The sequence below is a fragment of the Sciurus vulgaris genome (genome assembly GCF_902686455.1).
Source record: "Sciurus vulgaris genome assembly, chromosome: X".
NCBI lineage: Eukaryota > Metazoa > Chordata > Mammalia > Rodentia > Sciuridae > Sciurus > Sciurus vulgaris.
Genome location: NC_136471.1, coordinates 126,657,824 through 126,683,478, shown reverse-complemented (window position 1 = coordinate 126,683,478; position 25,655 = coordinate 126,657,824). Strand labels below are relative to the sequence as shown.

At 37.5% G+C, this 25,655-nt stretch overlaps 1 protein-coding gene across 3 annotated transcripts in view; it reads right to left on the bottom strand.

Annotated features, from left to right (window-relative positions):
- ACE2 (angiotensin converting enzyme 2) overlaps positions 1-18,682 on the bottom strand; it is a 67,089-nt gene extending 48,407 nt beyond the window's left edge. Inside the window, exons 1-2 of one of the 3 annotated variants that reach the window (XM_079123145.1) lie at positions 18,578-18,682; positions 5,430-5,657 (exon numbers count right to left, since the gene is read on the bottom strand). In XM_079123145.1, coding sequence (XP_078979271.1) covers positions 5,430-5,615 — 186 coding nt within the window. In that variant the 5' untranslated portion in view covers positions 5,616-5,657; positions 18,578-18,682. Of the gene's footprint in view, positions 1-5,429; positions 5,719-6,425; positions 6,643-18,577 lie in introns of those variants that run through there. The other 2 variants (XM_079123143.1, XM_079123144.1) reach the window with 2 other exon arrangements.
- Between the last annotated feature and the right edge of the window lie 6,973 nt (positions 18,683-25,655).

Sequence of the window (25,655 nt, the reverse complement as noted above, 5' to 3'; positions counted from 1 at the left end):
GATATAGCATGAATATGTGTTGTCTCAAGTGCAATTACTTAGAGACCCAGCTTAGTTCTTCTCCAGTGTCTCTTCTTTGAGTTGCATCTGATTTCATTATCAGTTTTCATCTGAATCCACTGGGAAAGTGTATGATTTTGTTTTGTTTCTTGGCTGGGAATTACTTAATCTTAAAAGTTCTGTAAAGCTGGGTGTGGTGGTGCACACCTGCAATCCCAGCAGCTCAGGAGGCTGAGGCAGGAGGATCACAAGTTCAAAGCCAGCCTTAGCAACTTAGCAAGGCCCTAAGCAATCCTAGCAAGACCCTGTCTCAAAATAAAATATAAAAAGGGTTGGGGGGCTGGGGTTGTGGATCAGTGGTAGAGCACTTGCCTAGCATGCGTGAGGCACTGGGTTCAATTCTCAGCACCACCTATAAATAAATGAGTAAAATAAAGGTCTATCAACATCTAAAATATATTTTTTTTAAAAAAGGGCTGGGGATGTGGCTTGCTGTTAAACACCCCTGGGTTCAATCCCCAGTACAAAATAATAATAATAACAACATTAATAATAATAATAATGTCTTGTAAGAATACATAATGAGTGGAGTCAACCACATAAGCACCACAATGACAGAGAAAAGTAGAGAGCTTTGCAAACCTGTTTTGAACCAAGATTTTTTTCTTATCCCTATCCGATGCTCCTTGTCACACTCTCGGTAGGAAGCGTTTAGGACTCTATACTGATCAAGTTTGATGCCCTCTATTATTTTAAGTTATTTTCTCACAACTCGATCTAAGGATTGCCATAATAAGTCAGATCCATAGGCTGAGAAGTCCAATATCCTGAGAGCTCAAAGTTATACCAAGGAGCAATATGGAAATAGCAGATTGTCTTCAATAATGTTAAACTGATAGGATATAAACATACAAATGTCACATTGATTCCCAAATTTCCCTTCCTGTATAAGTTATCTGTTGCTACAATAATACTATCTAAGAAATAACCAAAACCCTTAATGGCCTAACTTATTGTTTGTGTCTAGAATCACTGGTAGTTGGCTTCTGCTGGGCAACTATTCCACGTGTCTCTCGTTTTCAGTTGGCTAGCCCAGGCAGGTTTTCTTGGCAAAGGCAAAGATGTAAAGAACAAGCCCAATTATTCAAGTGCATTCCAAGCCTCTGCTTTCATCATTGCTGCGAACACAAACCAAGACACATGATGAAGGACACAGTAACATAACCTGCTGTGGGATGGCACTGCAAACTGATGTGACCTTAGACACTATTATAGGAAAGGATGAACAACTAAGCCCATCAATGCAATTGACCATACTTCCTTAACCCACAATGGATCTATAATTCACACATTTGCTTAAATATGTCAAAACCTATTTACAGTTCTAAATGTCTCACGTTTTTTAGATTAAAGAACAGCCCAGTTTTACAAGTCTTATCAGTTTTACCACCTGTGGTGTAAATGGCACTTCCTTCTGTTTACTCTAAATCTATCTCTATTGAGCTTTCAACTGTACTGCCTTTCTAGTTATTAAGAGGTTTGGCCAATATAGCTGGGAACACTTATCTATCCTTTCTTGTTCCATCTCAAATTATTCAGATTTTTAAAAAATTTTGAGTCAGATTTTCTGCAGCTCCCAACTTTCTCTGATCCCCTTATATCATTCTGATTGCTCTTTTTGGTGTAACAGTGTCCATTTCTAAAATGCTCCCTTTAAACGTGACCATAGCATCATGTTTCTATGGAAAAATGTTCTCTTTTATATCCACAATCTTCTAGACCATTGTGGGCCTGGAAACTTATTCAGTTAGTCTTCAGGGAAGAATACTGAATGACTTCTAGGTTTGTTCCTGAATTAAAAATAACTTCTGATGGCTCATTAGCTCCCAGGAGAAGCCAACATATAGTCAACTTTGATTTTCTAAATCACTTCTAATTATGTATTTTTTTAAAACATATTTTTTAGGTGTTGATAGACCTTTATTTTATTCGCTTATTTATATGTGGTGCTGAGAATTGAACCCAGTGCCTCACACATGCTAGGCAAGTGCTCTACCACTGAAACACAACCCCAGCTCCCTGAATTTATGTCATTTTACTATGAATCACAACTTTTGGTGGCAAGATTATTTTTTATTATAATTTGATTTTTTTCCAAACACTTGCCTATGTATCAATAATCTGCCAAAGATCTGCTTTATGGCACATTATATTCATGTCATTGGAGAACTTTTTTCAGAATTTATAAAATCTCTTTGAGGTACTAAACGAATATACCTTTTTAAGGTATCACAATATTGAGATTCAAAACACAAGTGTCCTTAAAAATATTAATGGTAATTTCAAATATTTTACTTGCTTTCACTTAAGAGTGGATTATTGCTGAGCAAATGTTAAACCCTGGCGATTACAGGGGCAGTTATTTTCTCTGTTCAAGAAGTTCATTTATAGTTTAATCCCAAAGAAAATAAACTAGATCATCAGATAGTCTCATTAAAATAAATCCACACTTTTTAATTTAGCAAGTTAGTACATTTTATAAGAACAGATGTTGGTCTGTAATAAAACATGAAGTCAGTAGTATATAAATTTATGGGGATGAATTCTCCCCTTTGTGCAGGAAAGGTTTGTTGTCAAGATACACAGTCAAAGGTTGATATTTGTTAATTCTTGACCCTGAGTTTGCTGCTTACAGGCCAAGAAGCAGGCAAAGGAAGGAACATTATGGCTGTTTCTGGGAACTGCATTGCCCCCAAGTTCATACTGTCCCAGTAGCTGCTCTGTGAATCTCAGCAGAGTCTCAGAGGTGGGAGACTCTCACTTTCCCCAGCTCTGACTTTTTCAGGTAAATATTTATTTAAAAACTACCCACTGAGGGCAAAAGAGGATAGTAGAGAGGGGTGATATGATTAAAACCCAATATATGCATGTATGGAAATGTCACTCATTAATTTGTACAGTTAATATCAGTTAGTATTTATAATTTAAGAAGGAAAAAACCTGCTACCTACTTGAGATAGCAATGACACTGTGGGCTTTTCAGAATATAAAATCCCTGAATAATGCTATTGTCATCAATGTTGATGTGGAAAACTGCCAGACATGGTGTTAAGATTACACTTACATGCATTCAAACACATGTAAATTCACTAAACTCAGTAATGTGGTACAGTATAGACTAAATTACTAGTATTATGGTTATAATCTTGTTTGCAGATGAGGGAATTGGGGCTAGTTACAAAACTTGCTCAAGACCCTCAGCTTATAAGATTCAGAGGTAGGATTTGAACCTTACCCAGAGTAGGTCTGGCCCCAGAGTCCGTACTTAACTATAGCAGACACTTATACATGACTACAATATGCATATCCTTATAGCATAATAAATCTCAGCAATTCCTCAACTTAACATCCGCCACAGTGCCCAGTGCATCAGGAATCTCAAGACATGCAATCAGAGAACAGAAGGAGTCATTTCCTCCCACCTTCCCAGGTAAACACACACAGGTGCCCTAAGAGCATTCATGTCCCTTCTCCACTGCTGAGGAAGGAGATACAGGGCCTCTCATTTGCTTCTTGCATTTAAATATTCTCAATGTTCCTTTCTAGTGCCTATACCTTTCTTTCAATTTAGCCACACTTAATTTATATTAATTTATAGTCTTTCATTTCATTTTGTCCAATTCAAAAGTGATAGCACTTTAATGATTCAGAGGTGGTTTCAAAGAACATCACTACATCTCATTCCATACATGCCTTCTCTACATCTGGGCTCTCAACAGAACTGTTACATGTTTCTTCAAAATCCTAACTCTGGGGTTGAAGATTTAGCTCAGTGCCTAGCATGGTCAGGGTCCTGAGTTTGGTGCTTGGTCCTGGACAAAAAAAAAAAAAAAATTCCTAACTCTCTGCTGTCTCTCCCTCCAGAGATGGTTAACATTCTCCCCTGGAAGTGTATTCCTCGATCTGTCCCCAAAGGTGCCTCTTTTGGGATGACCCATATTCTCCCTTGAATGTGTATCTGCTTTGCTAAATAAATCTGTATCTCTGAAAGCAAAAAAACCAACTCCTTCTCATACTAATAACAAGGATGTCTTACTGTTCTCCCATGCCCACAAGCATCAAGCACTGTTCTGGTGGTTTTTTGTACTAATTCAGACTTCATAGCAATGCTATGAGGCACATGAGTATTAGTTACTTTTTCACAGATGAAGAAAGTAAGACCCACAGAGGCTAATTAAGTAGCTGAAGCTCGCCTACCTAAAAAGTTGTGGAGTCAGAATTTGGATGTAGGTAGTCTATCTCCAGAGCTTTTGGGCATGATGCTAGTATACCTCATCATCACCCACGAACCATTCAGCTGAGAATGAAAACAGACTCACAAAACACTGCAATAACCTCCAACAGAAATCAAATAAAAATTGGGTGGGGGGGCAGGGTGCAATGAAGAGATGAAGAGAAGTAAGACCAAAACGTAAGATAAGATAAAACAACCTTTGTGTTAACACTGAGCTGTCCAAATCTCCTGGCTTTCCTCTGAACTTCAGAAAATCGAAAAAAAAAAAAAAAATAGCTTGAGGGATTTCAAATGAGGCAGCAGTTCTCAGATTTGATCTATTCAGTGAATGGTAATAATTTCAATCAAATATGCAACACACTACTCATTTGAAAAAAAAAAAAAAACCTTCCAAACTATAATAATACTTTTGAAGGAAAGTACTGCTGCACAAATGACACAAAAATCTTTTCTCAAATTAATTATGTGATTTTCAAGCACTTAACTGTGTAAGGATACTGCTTAGGGATCTGTGAAAAAATTCTTAAATCCCTGCACTTGTTAAACAAAGCATTTTGCTTTCCTAAAGCATCCTGAGATTTTTTTTTCAGAACTGGTTTAATCATAGTTTTTCTTGGAGGGCTCTTCTGTCACTTTTGGAAGTCCCTAAGAACTCTGTGACAAAGAAAGAAGGAATTCCCAAGTCCAGTCTCACCCAACCCCTGGTTAGCTTAATTACTAGCTGGTTCATTCAGTAAGCCTCCAGTTGCATTTTTCAGTTAATATGTCATTTCAGTCTTTAGATATTCCTGTTGACATTATAGACTAGAGGAAATTATTAACTCAATTACAATAGTATTTCCATGAAATGCTTTATAACTCTATGATGACAATTATTATGGTAACTCTGTAAAGCATATTCACTTGTTTCTAGAATCTGGACTGAGACCAATGAGTGATTTTGTAGCCATTTCTTAAAATGAACTACAAGGTCAATTAAGTTTAGTCATCTGGGACTACAGAATCAGGGATACAAAGGCAAACTTCCAACCTTATAGCTCAAGAGATTTCTTTCATTTCCCTTTTTAGTTTTATGGGCAGTAATTCTAATCTGTAAGAAGCAACAAATAGCCCCTGTGTAAACATGAGAACTCACCATCTTTTGGGCATTCTTCTCACTGATATTTGTGTTATAATCCCAAGAAGCAAGTGAACTTTGATAAGACAGGTCTTCAGCTTCCTGGTTAAACTTGTCCAAAAATGTCTTGGCCGATTCCTCGATGGTGGACTGAGCAGCAGCCACAGCAACAAAGCTGAGAAGGAGCCAGGAGGAGCCTAACATCTTTCCCCGTGCGCCAGGATCCCATCCACTGAACAACTTTCCCTAGAGTAAAATTTCCTCATGAGTTTTTCTCTCTCTTCAGCCTTTGAACTTGGGTTGGGCACTGAGGAGGGAACACACACACACACACACACACACACACACACACACATACACCAAAAAAAAAAAAAAAGAAAAAGAAAAAGAAAAGAAAAGGAGGAGGAGAAAATGAAGAAGAAAACAGTAAACAATCTGCTGAACCAATATAAACTTAATCCTGGAAAGGACAGATATGTAAACAGATTTTAGAATGATTTTCTTTAAAGTAAAATAAATAAAGACATGTTATTCATTAATCCTAGAAAACCTTAGCTTTCCTAGCACTTTATGGTCAAATCAAAACTTGCACATTTGGTTAATATATTCTCCCAAAGCTGTTAAATGTACACTGAGGGTATTATGATTTTATAGTCATGGAGAGGGTTAGAATTAGAGATCATGGGGTAATGTTGGCATTTTTGTTTTTCTGACAATTCCATTAATAGTTAGTTATCCCTCTTTTATTTTTACTTCCAGCCCATGTTCCCAGAAACTCAGTACTTGGGTAACATTTCCCCTTTCAAATAAATGACTCTGTCTTTAAGAAATTCATTTTTTGGATAAATCTTAATTTCCATGGCCATTTTTTAAAATTATAAGACTGCTCTCCATGCATGGGCTAATGCTCTGATCTAGCCATGGAAAACTTCAAAAGGCTCATTTTCAGCTTTTTAGATGACCATGTTAAACACCAGTTCTAAGGCTGACTTCATTATGTTCTTTTTCACTTACCTGTTCAAAACTCAGTTGAGGTTAAAGAGAAGTAAGAATGCCTCCACATGTATGAAATCCAAAGAATGCCCATGTCAAGTTCTGGTCATCCATAGCCATGCGATCATGGCAACATAGAACACAGAGAGATTTTAGTGGTTATCCTGCTGATGTCAGGCGCTAGCTCAGTGTTCTCAGTAACAGGTTGTAAGCATGTCACAGATAAAAGAGAGGAGCGACTTTAAATGGCAGGGCTCATGGACCTGCTTGATTGTGATTATGAAACCTTCACACAGAGAAAACATTTCTTCACCCAGAAAAACAAGTCTTCCAGGTTCAGATGAAATGGCAATAACCAAGCCTTAAAAAAATTTCCACTTCTTAACTTTATTCCAAAGTTGTGCATATTGTTTTAGAATAAGAAAGGAACAATAACTGTTTAAAGTACTTTGTGTTGTAATATTTAAAAATTTTTATTGGTATACTGTAATTATACATAACAGTGGGATTCATTATGCCATATTCATATATGCACATATTTTATTTAAGCATCATAACAAACCTAAAGGCAAATATTTTTATTGCCATTTTATTGCTTATGAAACTGCTTATGAAATTACTAAACCTCAATAATCAGTGGTGGAGTTGAGGCATAGACCCATAGAGTCTGATTCTAGAATACAGACCCTTAACTAAATTGTAGTCGACAGTCTAAGAGTGGTCATGGAGCTATAGGTAAAAAGCAGCAGAGAGACTTGTGCCTTTAGTGAAGATGATGGATTTGGTACTACTACATCAAATATGAATCTAAAATATGCTATAATTTGACAAAACAAAGCAGTTGACAAATTTAAATAACAATAAAGAATGTCTAAAGAAAGTGAGATTCGGGGGTGATCGGTGCAGAAGTTCCAGGAAGGCTCCTTGCGTATTCAAGGAAGCTGAAATCCACTGACTTCTCTCACACAATAGGAGAAAAACGGGCTACAAAAACGGGAATAGCAAGTGAGTCTTTGAACAGAGTTGAGATGTTACTTGAATAAAAGCTGAAACAAATCTCTACTCAGATAACTTCCTGGATGAAACTCAGGTTTGGGGGTGAAAATGGAGTAGTTCAAATTCAATTTGCTGAGGCAGAAAATAAGATTAACATAATCAAATTGAAATGGAGAAAGCAAGAACCAAAATTCAAGCTAAAAATAGGTGGACAAGAAGCCTGAGATAAGAGTGAGGCAGGAAAATGCTGGAAGCCAATAAACTTTGAGAAACAAGGGAAACAGAGAAATTGTTTACAGTGATTCTGTAGGAAAACTAGCTCACGATGCAGAACTGCAAACACTGACTGGATTTTTGGAATGTGTGTTCACTCTTCATTGAGAAGATGTGATGTTCTGATAGCTACTTGAAAGCGTTCTCTCTGAGCCTGTTCCGAGAATGGAAAGAATCCATGGAAGGCCCAGGGAATGGGACCCAGTAAAACAACTGGCCTAAAGGAATGTACTGTCTTTGAGAAACCATGAAGAAGCAGAAACAATTAGAAGACTGAACATGCAACTTTCAAAAGTGCTGGAGGTGAGGGTTAATTTCATAAAGGATAGAGGGATAAGTTTGACCCTGACACTTGACAAAACTATATAATTTTTAGAGCATGATTCGCACTTGGAAAAACACATATCTGCTTCATTGGGGATTCACTAGGAATAAGCCAGATGATGCCTGTCTTATTTACCCTCTGATAAAAGAATATAATATATATTTTTAAAGCCATAGTTTATCTTCCATTTTAATAAGGGATTTAATAAAGCAAAGTGCTATGACTAAATCCAAATGTCCCCTGAAACAACTACACAGTGCAAGATTAGGCAGTCTGATCAACAAGAGTTCGTGTCCAAAACAACAATAAACCTGATTCGACCATTATTTACTGCCTACTGTGTCTGGTACGATTCTACATATTAGATATACACTAATAAGTAAGGCTGTTACTATCATATTATATGAGGTGAGGGTAGAGGAAAGAAACAAAGAGTTGGTGATAAATGCTATCACTTGTGATAAGCAGGAAATGAAGGAAAGAGAACTATGAAGTACAGAGAGATTTTCTACAGGGAGGGCCTCTCAAAGAGGTGACATTTGAGCAGAGACTTAAAGGAAAGGATGAAAATCATGTGGATAACTAGGGGAAGACTTTTCCAGACAGGGGACCAGCAAGCACAAAGGGTGTGGAGGAAGCTAGGGTCCAAACCAGGAGGGCATTAAAGCACTTAGGCTTTTACTCTGAGCAATGTGGGAAGACAATGGAAGGCTTCAAGCAGAAGAGATTATCTGGCAAAAGTTTTAATAGGATCAGTCTGCCTGCTGCTTAGAGAACAATTAATGCACTCCTGCAGCAGCCTAGCCAAGCTGGTTGAATTAAAGCTTAATATCAACTATAAACCCAACTTGGATGCCCAAACAAAAAATAAATCCATCTTATACTATAGTGGATTGTGCTAATAGAAATATGCAATACGAAATACTCTATATAATAAATAAATAAATAAATAATAAATAAATAATCTATGTTCAAGTTTAGAGAGCTACAAGAGACTATCCAGAGGAAAATAAATAAGACAGTAGATGAACCTAAAATAATATAATTTAAAGAACAGTTCAGATTTTAGAAGAGAAGACTTAGGGTGGATAGCTCTCCTCCACTGTCATAAGAAGACTTAGAGAAGATAGCCAATTTACTCTTCCAATTGTTAGCTGTGTGACTTAAGGCATTTAATATCCTCCCTGCACCTAATTTATTTATTGCAAAGCTAATGATAATATTATATCTACCTTGTAGAAATGTTGTATTATACGAATAACATAAGAACACAAAAAACGATACCAGAAGCCTAATGATAAAAGTCACTTAAAATGAAAGGAGCAGTGTAATAAATAATAAACTTCCGTACTAAAATGTTTAAGCAAACCATTTGCAGGGTCATCTTTCAAGGACACTGCAGTAGAGATTAGCTGAGAGTTTGACTCAAAGGTTTGTTTGGCCTATAGGATTCTGCATTATTGAAGTTTGCTAGCCTGGGCTGAAATAGCAGGCTGGAGGAGCTCACCCATGGCATGAACAGGGTCGTTTGTGAAAGGAAAAGGGATACAGCCAGGGAGTCTGCATGAACTCAGCCACGGAAAAACTGTCAAGCACTCTGATCACCTAATTCAGTCCTGGTATACAACATCATACATAAAGATAGGAGGAAACTTGAGTCCATCACTGCTATCTTGAGGGAGAAAAGAATGTCATGAATGTAAATGACTCCTTCCCAAAGCTCACAGATCTTGTCTTTGTGATTGCGTACGCTTTGTACACAAACTCTTCATAGCAATATTTGTAGATAGGAATTGTGAGATCCATTTTACAATGCAGGAAACTGAGCTTCTTAGTGTTCCCATGAGGCAGTGGAGCTGAATTTTGACCCCAGGCTGTTAAAGAGGTCTCTTTCTTCTCTCCATGGCACCATAGGTTCAGTCATCTGCTAACCTCATGTAGGAATAGTAAATCCTTGTCAATCTTTCATATTCTGGGAGCAAGAAAATCCACATTAAGTAAAAGTAAAATTTACTGCTTTGATTATACCAGTTTCATATTTCAAAACCGTTTCAGATAGAAATTTTTCCAAAATATATTCTATCTTAATTGGGATGTTGCTTGGATATTAATGTGTGTGTTTGTGTGTGTGTTCAGATGACTCAGGGTAATCATCTGGAACATTGTTTACTGACTAAGCTATAATGTGACAATGTCTTCAGGGCCTTACATTAAATGGCTGCAAATAGCTTTATTGCTATTAATTCTGCTGTCTCTGCACATTCTGAGTTCATTGTCACTTCCTGGAATATCGACTTCTAGTAACCCTACCCACCACAAATCTCCTCCCTGTTTTTGATCTGCTGTCTGCTAAAGACTTAAATGGAAACTAGATAACCATGGAGTTCCATCAGAAAGTTCCCACTTCATAGGCTCAAACCCGAGAGTAAGTCTTGACTCTGCAAGGGCAAAGTGCATAGACTTTGAGATCCATGTTTCTCTTGCTGCTCAACTTTGTATTTTCAACTGAGTCACAAATGGTGAGATTGCCTAATAGTTATGACAAAATGCTCTCCAGTTCCCCGAGTTGAAAGGATAACTTTGGTAGACATCAAAGAAGAAAGGATATTTTGTATAATTTCTTATCTTAACATTTAGTAATGCTTTTGACAGGAAGAAGAAAGGATATCAGGAATACAAAGAACAGAGAAATTTAAAAGTTTACATGGCCAAGAACTGTTTGCATTTAGCACAATTGATTTTGACCACATGTTTATCACATAAAGTGAATTTATAAGTGCTTTAGAAAACATAAATAACGAGTTGGCTTTTCTGCCTAAAGGAAAAGCTAAAAGCTCTTTCCTGTTTACATTTTAGTCTCATAGCCGTCTGTTTTCCCTACAGATAGAGCAAAGATAATCTTCATTAACCAACTTGACAAATATTTTCAACAGAGTTCAAATTTGTAAGGATAAACTGCATTCCAGGGAGGTTGTACTGATTGTGACTGGCCTGAATTTATAATAGTACAGTGCTTGCCACAGTAATCCTAATTTATTTTCACACCTAGACACTACGAACTGTCAGATGGCACTAGCGCAAGGTAGCCTCTAATATAAATATACATCTTAGGCCTTAGAAGCCCTGAGCTTCAAAAACCTGAAACTTCATTCTAAATGAAATGGGATCCATGACAGAGTTTGAACAGAAGAGTGACATGGTCTTATTTATATTTAAGAGAAATCAATTTGGCCCAAATGTAGTCTGTTCTCCATTCAGTAGCCAGAGTGATTTCTCCGGGCAGAGAGTGAGGAGGCTACTGCAATAACCCAGGTGAGATATGACAGTGGATTTATAGCAGTAGTGGAGTTGAGAGTTGATACGATGTGATTGCATTAGGTTTTTTGTTTTGTCTTGTTTTGTCTACTTCTACATTTTTTATTGGTGCATTTTAGTTGTACATAATGATGGGATTTGTTGCTACATATTAGTACATGCACAAGATGTAACAATATAATTTGGCCAATATCACTCTCCAGCACTTCACCCCACCTCCCCCCTCCATTCCCTGGTCCCTTTCCTCTACTGATTTCCCTTTGGTTTTCATGAGAGCCTCTCCCACCTTTCTTTTCCTTTTGCCTCTCTAGCTTCTGCATATGACAAAAAACATACAACCCTTGACCTTCTGAGTTTGACTTATTTGCTTAACAAAATGATCTCTAATTCCATCCATTTTCCTGCAAATGACATAATTTCATTTTTCTTTATGGCTGAATATAACTCCATTGTGTATATATACCACATTTTCTTTATCTACTCATCCATTGATGAACACCTAGGCTGGTTCCATAGTTTGGCTATTGTGAATTGTGCCTTTACAAACATGGATATGCATGTACCACTGTAGTATGATGCCTTTCTTTCTTCCTTCCTTCCTTCCTTTCTTCCTTCCTTCCTTCCTTCCTTCCTCCCTCCCTCCCTCTCTCTCTCTCTCTTTCTTTGTACCAGAGGATTGAGCCCAGGGATGCTTAACCACTGAGCTGCATCCCTATCCCTTTTTAATATTTTATTTTGAGACAGGGCCTCACTAAGTAGCTGAGGCTGACTTTGAACTCACAATCCTCCTGCCTCAGCCTCCCAAGCTGCTGGGATTACAGGCATGTGCCACCATGCCTGGCTGATGACTTAATTTTTAGGATAAGGTTGAGGAGTGGTATTGCTAGGTCATATGATGGTTCCATGCCTAGTCTTTTCAGGAACCTCCACACTGATTTCCATAATTGTCGCACTAATTTACAATCCTACCAACAGGATAAAAGTGTTCCTCTTTCTCCACATCCTCTCCAACATTTATTTATTTATTTATTTTGGTACAGGGGATTGAACCCAGGGATGCTTAACCACTGAGCCACATCCCCAGCCCTTTTTTGTATTTCATTTAGAGACAGGGTCACACTGAGTTGCTTAGCGCCTCGCTAAGTTGCTGAGACTGGCTTTGAACTCACAATCCTCCTGTCTCAGTCTCCCAAGATGCTGGGATTATATGCATGTACCACCGTGCCCAGCTCCAACATTTATTATTATTTGTATTCTGGATGACTGCCATTCTGACTGGTTTGGGATGAAACCACAGTATAGTTTTGATTTGCATTTCCCTAATCTCTAATGATGTTGAATATTTCATTATATATTTATTAGCCATTTGTATTTCTTCTTTTGGGAAGTGTCATTTGCCCATTTATTAATTGGGTAATTTGATTATTTTGGTGTAAAGTTTTTGAGTTCTTTATATATTCTAGGTATTAATCCGCCATCAGAAGAGTAGTTAGCAAAGATTTTTTCCCACTCTGTAGGTTCTCTTAACATTCCTAATTGTTTCCTTTGCTGTGAAGCTTTTTAATTTCATGCCATTGCATTTATTAACTTTTGACATTATTTCCTGAGCTTTAGGGGTCCTATTGAGAAAGTTGTTGCCTGTGCCTATATGCTGGAGCATTGACCCTATATTTTCTTCTAGGAGTTGCATAGTTTCTGATCTAATTCCTAGGTCTTTGATTCATTTTAAGTTGATTTTTTTTTTTTTTTTTTGCAGGGTGAGAAATAAGGATCTAGTTTCAATCTTCTACATATGGATAACCAGTTTCCCCAGCATCATTTGTTAAAAAAGACTGTCTTTTCTCCAATGTATGTTTTGGCACCTTTGTCAAGGATCAGATGACTCTAGGTGTGTGGGTTTGCCTCTGTGTCTTCTACTCTGTACCATTGGTCTGTGTCTGTTTTTATGCCAATACCATGCAGTTTTTCTTACTATAGCTCTAGAATATAATTTGAAGTCATGTGTTGTGATGCCTCCAGCATTGCTTTTTTGGCTTAGAATTGCTTTGGGTTATTCTGGGTCTTTCCTTCTTGCAAATAAATTTTAAGACTATTTTTTCTAGTTCTATGAAGACTGTCATTGGTATTTTGATGGGGATTGCGTTTAATCTGTATACTGCTTTTGATAGTATGGGCATTTAACAATATTAATTCTGCCTATCCATGAACATGGGAGATCTTTCCATCTTTTCAGATCTTCTTCAATTTCTTTCTTCAATGTTCTATAGTTTTCATTGTAGAGGTCTTTCACTTCATTGGTTAGATTTATTCTTAAGTATTTTGTTTCTTTGGAGGCTATTATGAATGGAATTGTTTTCCTGATTTCTTTCTCAGCAGAGAGAAAGAATTGTTGGTATACAGGAAAGCTACTGATAGTTAGCTCTAGCAGTCTTTTGGTGGAGTTTTTATCTTCTATGAATAAGAACATCATCGTGTGCAAACAGGGATAATTTGATTTCTCCCTTTCCTATTTTTAATCTCTTTTATTTTGCCTAATTGCTCTGGCTAGAATTTCTAGTGCAATATTAATTAGGAGTAGTGAGTGGACAGCCTAGACTTGTCCCAGATTTTGAAGGAAATGCTTTCAGTTTTTTCCCATTTATTAGGAGGTTGGCTTTGGGTTTTTCATAAATAGCCTTTATGCTGTTGAGGTAGGTTCCTTCTATCCCTAGTTTCTTTGGTGTTCTTATCATGAATGTGTGCTTAATTTTTTTGAAGGCCTTCTCTGCATCTATTGAGATGATTAAGTGATTTTTTTCCTTAATTCTATTTTGGGGTGAATTACATTTACTGATTCTGTGTATAAAACCATCCTTGCACCTCTGGAATAAAACCAACTTGAACATGGTGTACAATCTTCTTAATATGTTGTTGAACACAATTTACTAATTGTAGTATATCAGTTTCCATCCATTTGCTTTCAGCCTGTGACAGGCTTTGCATGTAATGTGTGTCTCTTGAAAACAGCATATAGTTGAGTCTTGTTTTTCAATCCATTCTGCCAGCCTATGTCTTTTAATCGGAGAACTGAGACCACTTACAATGTTATTATAGAGAGATGTTTGTTAATTTCTGCTATTTTTAAAACTTTTTTAGATGTTGATGGACCTTTATTTTATTCATTAATTTATATTTTATTCATTGATTTATATGTGGTGCTGAATTGAACCCAGTGCCTCACACATACTAGGCAAGTGCTCTACCACTGAGCCACAACCCCAGCCCTAATTTCTGCTATTTTGATTTACATATAATGTTTAATTTGGTCCTGTTTCTCATTTGTTTGGCTACTTTTCAAATGAGATTTGTTCATTTATGAGTTCTGAGGTTTGTTTTTTATTTCTTCTTCATGACTATTTAAGTGAGTTCTGTAATGTCAGTTTAGTAGTCATGAATTCTTTCAGTTTCTGCTTGTTTTAGGTTTTTCTTTCTTTCTTTTCTAGTCTTTGATTTTGAAAAATAGCTTTGTTGGATATGGCAGTCTTAGTTGATAGTTATTTTTTTTCAGAACTTGGAATACATCATTCCAAGCCCTCCTGGCTTTTAGAGTTTGTGTTGAGAAAGCAGAAGTGATTCTGATTGGCTTTCCTCTAAATACAACCTTACATCCTTACATTTTTCTCCTGAGGTTTTTAAAATTCTATCCTTGTTCTGTATGTTGAGCATTTTAATTATAATGTGTAATGGAGAGGTTTTTTTTTTTTTTTTTTTTTTCTTACTGGGGATTGAATCCAGGGGCACTTAACCACTGAGCTACACTCCCAGCCCTTTTGTACTTTATTTAGAGACAAGATCTCACTGAGTTGCTCAGGGCCTTGGTAAGTTGCTGAGGCTGGCTTTGAAATTGTGATCCTCTTGTCTCAGTCTCTCAAACAGCTGGTATTACAGGTGTGCAACACCATGCCACCATACCTGGTGAGAGGTTTTTTTTTTTGATCTTGTATATTTGAAGTTCTGAATGCCTCCCATATCTGGATGTCCATCTCATTCTGAAGGCTCAGAAAATTTTCTGTTATTATTTCCCAGAAGAGGTTATCCATTCCATTAGCCTGCATCTCACAACCCTCCTCAATTCCAATGATTCTTAAACTTAGTCTCTTAATGTTGTTCCAGGGTTCTAGTATATTCCGATCATGGTTACTTATTTTCTCTTCTTTAATGCTGTCTGATTGTTCAAGGTTGGCCACTTTGTCTTCTAGCTCTGTGATTCTATCTTCAGCATGATCAGCTTTGTTATAGAGACTTTCACTGAACATTTTATTTGATTGTGTCCTTCATTTCCAAGATTCCTGTTTGGTTCCTTTTCAACATTTCTACCTCCTTATTGAATTTCTCATTCATACCCTGTACTGACTTCCTTAATCATTCAGTTGTCTTTCAGTGTTCTCTTGGAATTCATTGATCATTTTTATGATTCTCTTGAATTCTTTTTTTTTTTTTTTTTTTTTTTTTTTTGCGGTACTGGGGATCGAACTCAGGGCCTTGTGCTTGCGAGGCAAGCACTCTACCAGCTGAGCTATCTCCCCAGCCCTCTCTTGAATTCTTTATCTGATATTTCATCCATTTCAATACCTTTGGGGTCAGTTGCTATTGAATTATAAATTTTAGGCAGTGTCATGTTAGCTTGTTTTTTTCATATTTCTTGTAGTCCTCTGTTGGGTTTTATACATCTATTGGGAAGGGCTACTCTTCTACTCTTATTTGTAGGCCTTTTTAGGGCAGTCTTTACTTGCCAAAGTGTCCTAGAGTAGTCTAGATTGAGAGCTCCCCGTAGGTTTGGCATTCACTGCTTTTGTGTTAACTCTGTTTTTGCTGTAGCATTGGATGTCTACATGTGAAACCTGGGAGTCCATCCCTAGCTGGTTCTACGTGGGATCTGGTCATTAGTTTGTTTTTCCCCCACATTTATTGGTGCATTATAGTTGTACATAATGATGGGATTTGTTGTCACATATTCACATATGAATACAATATAACAATATAATTTGGCCAATATCACTCCTCAGCACTCCCCTCCCTCCCTTGCTTCATTTCTTCTACTGATCTCTAGTTTGGGTTTTTGTCTCTTCTATTCTTTATATTAAAGTATAGCTGAAGATTGAGTGTCATTAATTTGCATGTGGAGCAAAGTGCATTCTTCTGGTTGAGTTTAGTTCAGCACAAAGTCTCTACCCTGTGAACTTGTAGTGTCCCTATATGTTTCCAGCACTTCACAGAATAGGGGGAAACAATTAATAGAATCAACCAATGCAAACGATATACAGCATTAAAATAAACGCCTAATCCCTATGATATCTACAATGTTAATTGACACATAAAACAGACATGGTGGGGTCAACAATTGCCAACGGCAAAAACGATAAGTAAACATAAATCAGGTCTGGCATTGAAGCAAACAATAGGTGTCAACTATGTCATCCACAGCAGTAATAATTGCAACAGCATTAATGGTGAGAGCAGGAGTTATAGAAACCAAATAGTTCTAAAAGATGGTAAAAATACAGTTAATTAAGAGAAAAGAAAATGTGATAGGAAGGTAGAAAAGATTTTACAATTTCAAAAAGTGAACAGAGAATGCAGGATAGATGTAGCAGATGATGGGTATAAGGAAGGAGAAAAATAGGAGAAAAAAGGGAGAAAGAAATAGAGAACAATAGAATTTGGCTGCTAGCAGGAGAACAAAAGAGAAAGAGAAATGAGAGAAATAAATGAAAACAATACAAAATCAAACCAAAACATACAAACCCAAAACCCTAATCCTCAAAAGTCAAGAAAAGGAAAATTAAATATATTTTTTAAATGCTAAAAGTGAGGAAAAAAAAACCAAATAGGTATATGTACATATGTCCATGAACCAATCAGCATAGCAAGAACACACACACACACACAAAAGATTCTTAATTAAATGGTCAAAATAGTCCACAAGAATGGATTGTCAGGCATAGGCCCAACTGTCCTTCTTTTCAAAACCCGCTCCCCCCCCCCCCCACCTGGGGATTGAACCCAGGGGTACTTAACCACTAAGTCATAGCTCAGCTCTTTTTATTTTTTATTTTAAGACAGGGCCTCGCTAAGTTGCTTAGGGCCTCGCTAAATTGCTGAGGCTGCCTTTGAACTTGCAATCCTTCTGCCTCTGCCTCCCAAATTGCTGGGATTACAGGTGTGAGTTACCACGCCCGACTCTTTTCATTTCTTCCTGAGCTTCGTACTGAGAACCAGAGCAGGAGCTGGGGTTGTTAACCCCTCCCTCTTTTTGTGTTGCTCTCCCAGCTGGCAGTTGGTGCGGCCTAAGACTGAAGATGGTTGAAATAAGTCTCAGCTTCCCTTCTCACCAGTATAAGATAGGACGGAATAGGAAGGACTGACAGTCTTGTCTGCAGAGACCAGATTGGTGTTGCAAAGTTCAATAAGAGGAGTTCTGGCAGCTGGTGCTTAGGTGTAATCAGGCCTCGGGGGTTTGGGTGGGTGGTGTCTGCTCTAGGGAGATTAAATCAACACACCCCTAGGGCCAGGCAGTTGCCCGTAGTTGCCGGTAGGGAGTCTGGATCTCAGGAGCTTCCCAAGAATTCTATTCCTGGGGCTGGGAAGCCAGTTCTCCACACACTCTGCTGCCCAGAACACAGCCTTCCTGGACTTAGTCCCCTGAGAGTGCTGACACTCGTCTGTCCAGATTCCCAACCCGCTTCAGCTGCTCCCCAGCCGCTAGACTCAAAGGAGAAGCGAGCTGGGCTCCCTTTTGCTTTTCCAACTTGAATCCTCCTGTGTCAAATGTTCTTTGTGCCTGCTTGGCTCCCGTTCTGCTAGATACACCCCAAACCACACAGCAGGCGCTCACCAGGACTGGGTGGCAGTGTTTGCTGTGACCTCCTGCCTCCTGCAGCAGCTGCTGTAGCCTGGCCACCTGGAGATGGCTCCGCCTCAGCTCTCCGCGGCCAGTTGGGGAACACAGAGCGCTTTTCAAACACCAGTACACAGTGCAGCCTCTGGATCAGCTAAGTGCAGGCTGCTTTTCTGATCTCAAGTTTTTCCGTACCAAATCTGTCCATTGTGCTCTCTCTGTTCTCCCTTCCCTGGTGGCCAACCAGCGCTGCGGTGCTGTTGCTGCCACAACCGGCTTGGCTCCAGTGGACTCTTCTTTTTTTAAAAAAAGTACCCAAATTTCTGAGTCTCTAAGACACTCTGACTGTCTAATATTGGATTTTAGTGGAATCCCTCTTTCACCCACCTTGGTGAGGAGCAGAATTCCCGTTGCTTGAATCCCGAGCAAGAAGGAATCCACGGAGCAAGTAGGAATGCAGTCTTCCTCTAGCCCGCCATCTTGAATCTCCCCCTGTGGTTGGATTTTGAATACATTTTATAAGTAGAACTAACAGGATTTGCTGGAGAGTTGGAAGCAGGCTATGAAAGAAAGTGAGTTCAGGATCACTCCAGCGTTTTTGGATTGAACAACTAGAAGGATGAAGTTGACATCATTTAAATGGTAAAATAGCTTTGGGAAGAAGACTAGGAGGTCAGTACAGTTTGTGACATTTGTTAGAAAGTCAAGTGAAGATGTTGGGAGGATAATTTGATGTATAAATCTGGAGTTTGGCAGACAGGTAAGGGACGGAGATAAAAATTAGAAAATTGTTAGCTAAAGATGGTTAGTCCAATACATCTTTTCAGCTAAGACCAAAAGGAAAAGATCTTACTTCTTCAGAATCCACAGTGGGCTGAAAATTGTTACATAGTTCAGATCTGAGAGAAATGAGATATATAAATAAGAAAAAAAGTTATTGAAACAACCTTCCTTAGAGAAGTCATCTGTGCAATGAACAGGGAGACGATACAGGGAATTTTAAGAAGTTGGCCAGAGATAGATGTGGTGGTGCATGCCTGTAATCCCAGAAGCTCAGGAGGCTGAGGTAGGAGGATCACAAGTTCAAAGCCAACCTCTGCAACTTAGTGGGGCCCTAAGCAACTTAGAGAGGCATTATCTCAAAAATGTAAAAGTAAATAAATAAATAAATAAATAATAGGGCTGAGGGTGTAGCTCGGTGGTTAAGTGCCTCTGGGTTCAAGTCCCTTGTACAAAAAAAAAAAAAAAAATGAAGGAGCGGGTTGGTCAGAATATCACATATATTTGCTAGTTTATAGTAAAGTATAAATGTCTCAGAAGCACAGAGTGATTGAGTTGACATAAGTTGTAGGGTCAGGAAAGGCAGCAAGCATGAAAAATAGTCAAGTGATTTAGACCCAGTTTGGGTGAAGGCTTCAACATTAGTGGAAATTCAAAGCATAGAAGACTAATTTTAAAGTCTTCTCTGAGAAGAACCTATCTGTCACCTAGAATTTGAAGGTGACTGAAGAATTTTACACTTTGCAATGCTCTATGTATCTTAGAATAAGTTTGTTCTTATTGGCATCTATCTCAGTTCATGAACTAAGTATAAGAGTCATACTTTTTGATCCAACAGAAAATGTTCAACAGCAATTGTCATCTTGAGATGTAGCAGGCTTATCTTGGAAACCTCATTTTACCCCTCCCTCCTCATCTTCTAAGGTATCTGTCTGATCTGGGTCATAAGTGGGTTTTGGTCAAGAATAATTAGTGACTCCACCCCCAACCTCCCTATTTATTCAGGATCTACCAACTTGGAAGAGGAGATCTCACAGAGAGTTAATGGAACAATACCCAGATAGAGATAGTCATACTAATTTCCAAGGACCATCCCAGTAATTCTGATAAATGCTATAATCCCCTAATTTAACTAAACTCTGTTTTTGCCTTTTGCCAATCTGACAACTCAGAATTTCTTCTATTTTATGAGTCTCTTTTTTTAATGGGTCAAGGTATAGTGCTCAAGATATCTGATCACCTTATTATTATTGATCCCTCCTCATCACTACATACACGTATGTTGGCACTGTTTAGACAACTTCCACCCTTTATTGTCCACCATGGTACTTAACACCATCTGCCACCCTACGTGGATAATTAAATTCTACTAATTTATTTTTATTGTCTGATTTTCCTCACTAGAATATCAACTCCAAAAGGTCAGAGATTTTTCTCTCTTTTGTTCATTACCATATCCCCAGTTGCTTAGAAAAGTGGCTGGCACACAATAAATATTTATTGAATGAAGACATTGAACATGAACTCAATACTAAGGGGGAAAAGAAGATTTCTCAGTTGTTTATATGTGGCATAATTCATTTTTAAAAAAGTTTTTTTAGTTGTAGATGGACACAATACCTTTATTTTATTTATTTATCTTTATGCAGTGCTGAGGATTGAACCCAGTGCCTCACAGGTGCTCGGCAAGTGCTCTACCACTGAGCCACAACCCCAGCCTGTGTAGTTCATTTTTAATGCAGCATATTTTATGCTTGTTGGCCTAGGCACAGAATCAATGAATAGAGATTAGTATCAACTGAAAAAAGGAGGTTGAAAACTTTTCTATACAAGGTGAAATTTGGAAGCTATGATTCAAGTTAATAGAGTAGAAGTATGGGAGAAAAATAGCATGATTACTATAAACCAGATATTGGTCTAGATGCTTTACATGTGTTAAGCCCCTCAATCCATCAAATGACCCTGTCAAGAAAGATATTCTTGCCAGGTACAGTGGTGCATGCCTGTAATCCCAGTGGTTTGGGAGACTGAGACAGGAGGATCACAAGTTCAAAGCCAGCCTCAGCAACCTAGAGAGGCCTTAAGCAACTTAGCTAGACCCTGTCTGTAAATAAAATATTAAAAAATGGCTGGGGATGTGGCTCAGAGGTTAAGCACCCCTGGGTCCAATCCCTGGTATGAAAAAGAGAAAAAGGTAAAATATTGTTACCACCTTTTTATGGATAAAGAAAATGAAGTTTACCTCCATAAAGCTACTTCTCCCAAGGTCATGCCATTAACTAAGTAGCAAAGGCAGTGTTGAACACTGATCAGTCTTTCCATGACCCAGATATCTCATCCTATAATCAATGTTTTAGGCAGCAAGAGAAATGAGGATACTCTGGCATTGTATGAGGTGAACCATCTTTATGTCACAACTACCCTGATGCCAAAGCCCATTGACAACTGTGAAACTGGGGTGTCAAGAAGTGCAGTAACAGCAATGGAATTTCTTCTAATTGATTTCATTTATAATGTATTTTAAATGTATTATTAAATTTATCCACCTACTTTTTAACTAATACTACATTGATTCTTCACTCCTTCCTAGTGCTGTCCCATCTGTGGCCATAAACTAGCATTCATTTTCTCTCAACTGTAGTTATCAGAATCCTTAGATGATGATATGGAGAATATTCTTCTAATAGGAATATCAAAATGAAATGCCAAATGAAAGAATAGTATTCTAGAATATGAATATAAATATATATTTATTATATTATGAATATAAGATATATTTTATGTAATTATAAAATAAGTATTCTAGATTAAGATTTGGGAGATATACACACTTTAAACTCAGCTAGCAAAACACGGAGCCCGTACTCATAACCTTGTTAATTTATTCCATAATCTGGCAGTGCTCTGAATTTAAGAGATCAGAATGCCACCAAGAGTCCATACTATGGAGGTCATTATGTCAAAAATAAGCCAGACACAGAAAGACAAAGATAACATGCTCTCACTCATTTATGGAAACTAGTTGGTCAATCCTATAGAAAAACAGAATAGAGTAGTAGTCGTTACAGACTGTGATAAGTGGGATGGGAAAGCAAAAGAAGTTCAATAAGGGGTACCAAAACAGAGTGAAGGAGTTACTTCTGTTTCTTCTTTAGCACAGAATGGTATCTATTGGTTAAAACAATATATGATATATCTCAAATTGACTAGAAAAGAATATGAATTTCCCAACACAAAAGAGATTAATTTTTAAAGAGATGGAAATGCTTATTACCCTGATTATTATATGTAGTTAGTTAGTTAATTACCATATATATAGTTATATATAGTTAGTGTGTTAATTTCTTACCACATATATATATAGTTATAGTTAAGTTAGTTACCACATATATAGTTATATGTAGTTAGTTACCATATATTTTTTATATATAGTTAGTTACCATATATACAGTTATATACAGTTAGTGTGTTAGTTATCATAGTTATAGTTAGATACCATATATATAGTTATATATAGTTACCATATATATATATAATTAGTTACCAAATATATAATTATATATAGTTAGTTGCCATATTTATATATATATTGTAATAATCAGGTTAATAAGCATTTCCATCTCTTCAAAAATTAATATATATATAGTTAGTTACCATAATGTACCCCATAAAGATGCACAAATATTGTGTCTCAATATAAAATGATAAAATAAAGAGTCCGTACCATTGCTTGAGGAGCTACTATTCTTTCAATGTCATCCTCATAGCCAATCACTAACTTAAACAAAGATGAGATAGGTAAGTAACCATAGACAATATGAAGAGGCCAGAATCTGGCTAAACTGGAAAGGTGCACTAGCAGCCATGTTGGCTGTACTTGTCCCTACAGTGACAATGTATCAGGAGAACTAAGATGAGATAATTATGACCTGTACATCTCAGAAGTGCCACACCTATCAACAATGAGTCTGGTACTGGAATGGGTGTGCTTATTTCAGAATAAATTAACTAATATCAATTATAGAAACATAAGGTAACCTTATAAATCATAAAACCTTTGGGATTCTCTGGCTGATATGACCCAGAACTCTGATAAGGCTTCATTTCTGTGCTCTAAGGGATAATTATGTCACCCCAGCTTTATATGTAACATATTTGATTCATCACTGATGGTTGAGTGAGCAATTCCAAATAGAAGATTTGATAAGTACAGTGAGAACCCAAGAATATAGTCAAGATACTTGCATGTCATAGTTTAGTATATCACAAAAATAATATTTGAGAGAAACAGTCAAGAGAAAAGAGAGAGGGTGGGGGAAATAAGTATTGCATAGCTATAGGATATGATAATGACTCTACAATGTATGGAAGTCTCTTTTCCATTTGTGCCCTTCTCTGACACACAATGTCCCAGATAAGAATTTATTAACATTAGTAGTGATGGAAGGAGTATAAGCTTCCTTGAAGACATCAGACCTCTGGAAAGCTAGAAGAACCAGAGTAAGGCTCAGAATGAAACCTGCTGATCTGGTCTGTAGTACCAGAGAAGGGGAGTGTAATTGGGGCTCTGAAGTTTTCTTCTAGATTATCCTGTAAGACTGGTACCGTGACCAAGAATGCTAATGTTTGATTGCAGAACCTTTGTTCTCTCTCACTTCAGAACCAAAGCAAGTTGGGAGAGATGTGAGGGAAAGTATACAAGATTATAGAATCACCTCATTTCCCAAAATCATAAAGACAGGTATGAGATAAATCACTTTATAAGTCTTCAGGTGCCTAATATCTGAACTTCAAGGAGGGGAAGACCAGTCTGGATATAAAAAATTAATGGGTAAGGGCTGCAATCTCATGCCCATGTTAATACGGTTCAATTGGAATTACAAAAATTTTTCTGGGGCCTCAGAGTCTACCATATGTAAAATTAAAATTTCTTGGCTTTTAATAATATGGAAAGTGTAATATCACCATGAATACAAAAAATCTAGAAGGTATGTTGGGCAAGAGCCTTACTATTCATTATCATTAAAGACCCTCCTAATATGAGATATGCCAGCTTGTCTTCAAATCTCATCAGGAATCTTCTTTGGCTGAGAAATATGTTCACTGCCCAGAAATTATACAAAATAAATTCTAGGGCAGCATTCTATTTTTTTCTGGGGACAGTCAGAATATGGTAGGTCTTAATATTAACTTGGGTTCCATTCAGAAAGGAATTAGGGTCCTGTTGCCTTGGAATTTGAATAATGCCATCATGGTACAAAATGTCATTTTTATTTCAGTGATTTTCAATGTTTCAACCAATGTTGAAAAGCAAACAAGGCCTCCATAACATCTGCGATGATGAAGTAATTAAATTGAAATTTGAAAATTGAAGAAACCTCATAGTGAATGTCTTTCTCTGTTCAGGCTTTTCACTGGCTTTAGAAGTCAGTATTCTCCAAAGCGTTTTTTCTTCTCATTTATTAACACTGAAATCTCCCTAAAATTAGCTGATGAGCAGGAATAAATTACAGGTCACTGGGCAGCTCTGATCATCTTTGGGAACTGACTCAGAATCCTATCTGTATTATTTGTTCAATAAATCCATAAACTCAATTTCACATAAATTCAGTATGCACTTAAAAATTCAAGGATTATATCCACAAGGTGTTTCTGAATGATTCATGATGTTTGGGAGCATGGAGCATTCTGGGGACACTTTTGTTAATTTGAATTTTATGCCTAAAAATAACATTCTTCTTGGAAAAATGAGAAACAGTGAGGCAGGGAAAAACTACATCCATTGCTCATTTTGGATTTCATTCCTGGCACTCTTCTAAGGCAAAAGCTGCTGGTAACCAAAATCCAGAGGTAACAAGGCCCAGGACAAGACAATGCATTAGGTTAGGCCCCAATTTACCCATCAGACAGCATTAGGCACTGGCAATCTAGCACCCTGGAGAGCTCCCCTGGGGTCACAGAACCTCTGACATGTATGGAGACTCTGTGAACCAGCTACCAGTTAGTATAGTAATGAGTTATGGGTGGAGCCAGTCACAGAATGGATAAGAAACTACTTAGCTTTTGTTTAACAAAGGAGGGAGGAGAGAGGGAAGGAGAGTGATAATTCTAGGGCATTAACTAGAGAGTACAGGCCTTTCTTTGTAAGTTACAAATGATGGTTAACATTTATATGCCAGGTACTCTGTGAAGCACTTTTACAAGCCTTATTTATCATCTTGAATTCTCACAGTTGCCTATGAATAAGGAACTCTTATAATTTCCACTTAATAGGAGTATAAATGAAGAATTAAAGGTGTTAACTAAAGAGCTCAAGTCCAGTTAACAAGTGGAGGTGCCCATATTTTACCCCATGTATTTTCATGATGCTCAACTAATTAGAGAGAGGGCTTTGTAATATTTATTATGAAGTATCTGTATTAGATTGCAAAACTATTTCTTCACTCCTCCCTCTGCCCACACCTTTTATGGCATGACTTTGCAGTCTTTCCCATCAAGAGGTGTAGTCTATTTTCCCTCTCTCAAACCTGCCTTAGCCAAAAGAATGCAGCAAAAGTGACAGTGTGTCATTTGTAAATCTAGGCCTCAAAAAGTCCATTCATATTCATTCTCTTTCTCTCTCTTCCCCCTACCCAACCTAGCAACCAAATGAACAAGCCTGAGTCAAACTCCTTGAGTGGGACAC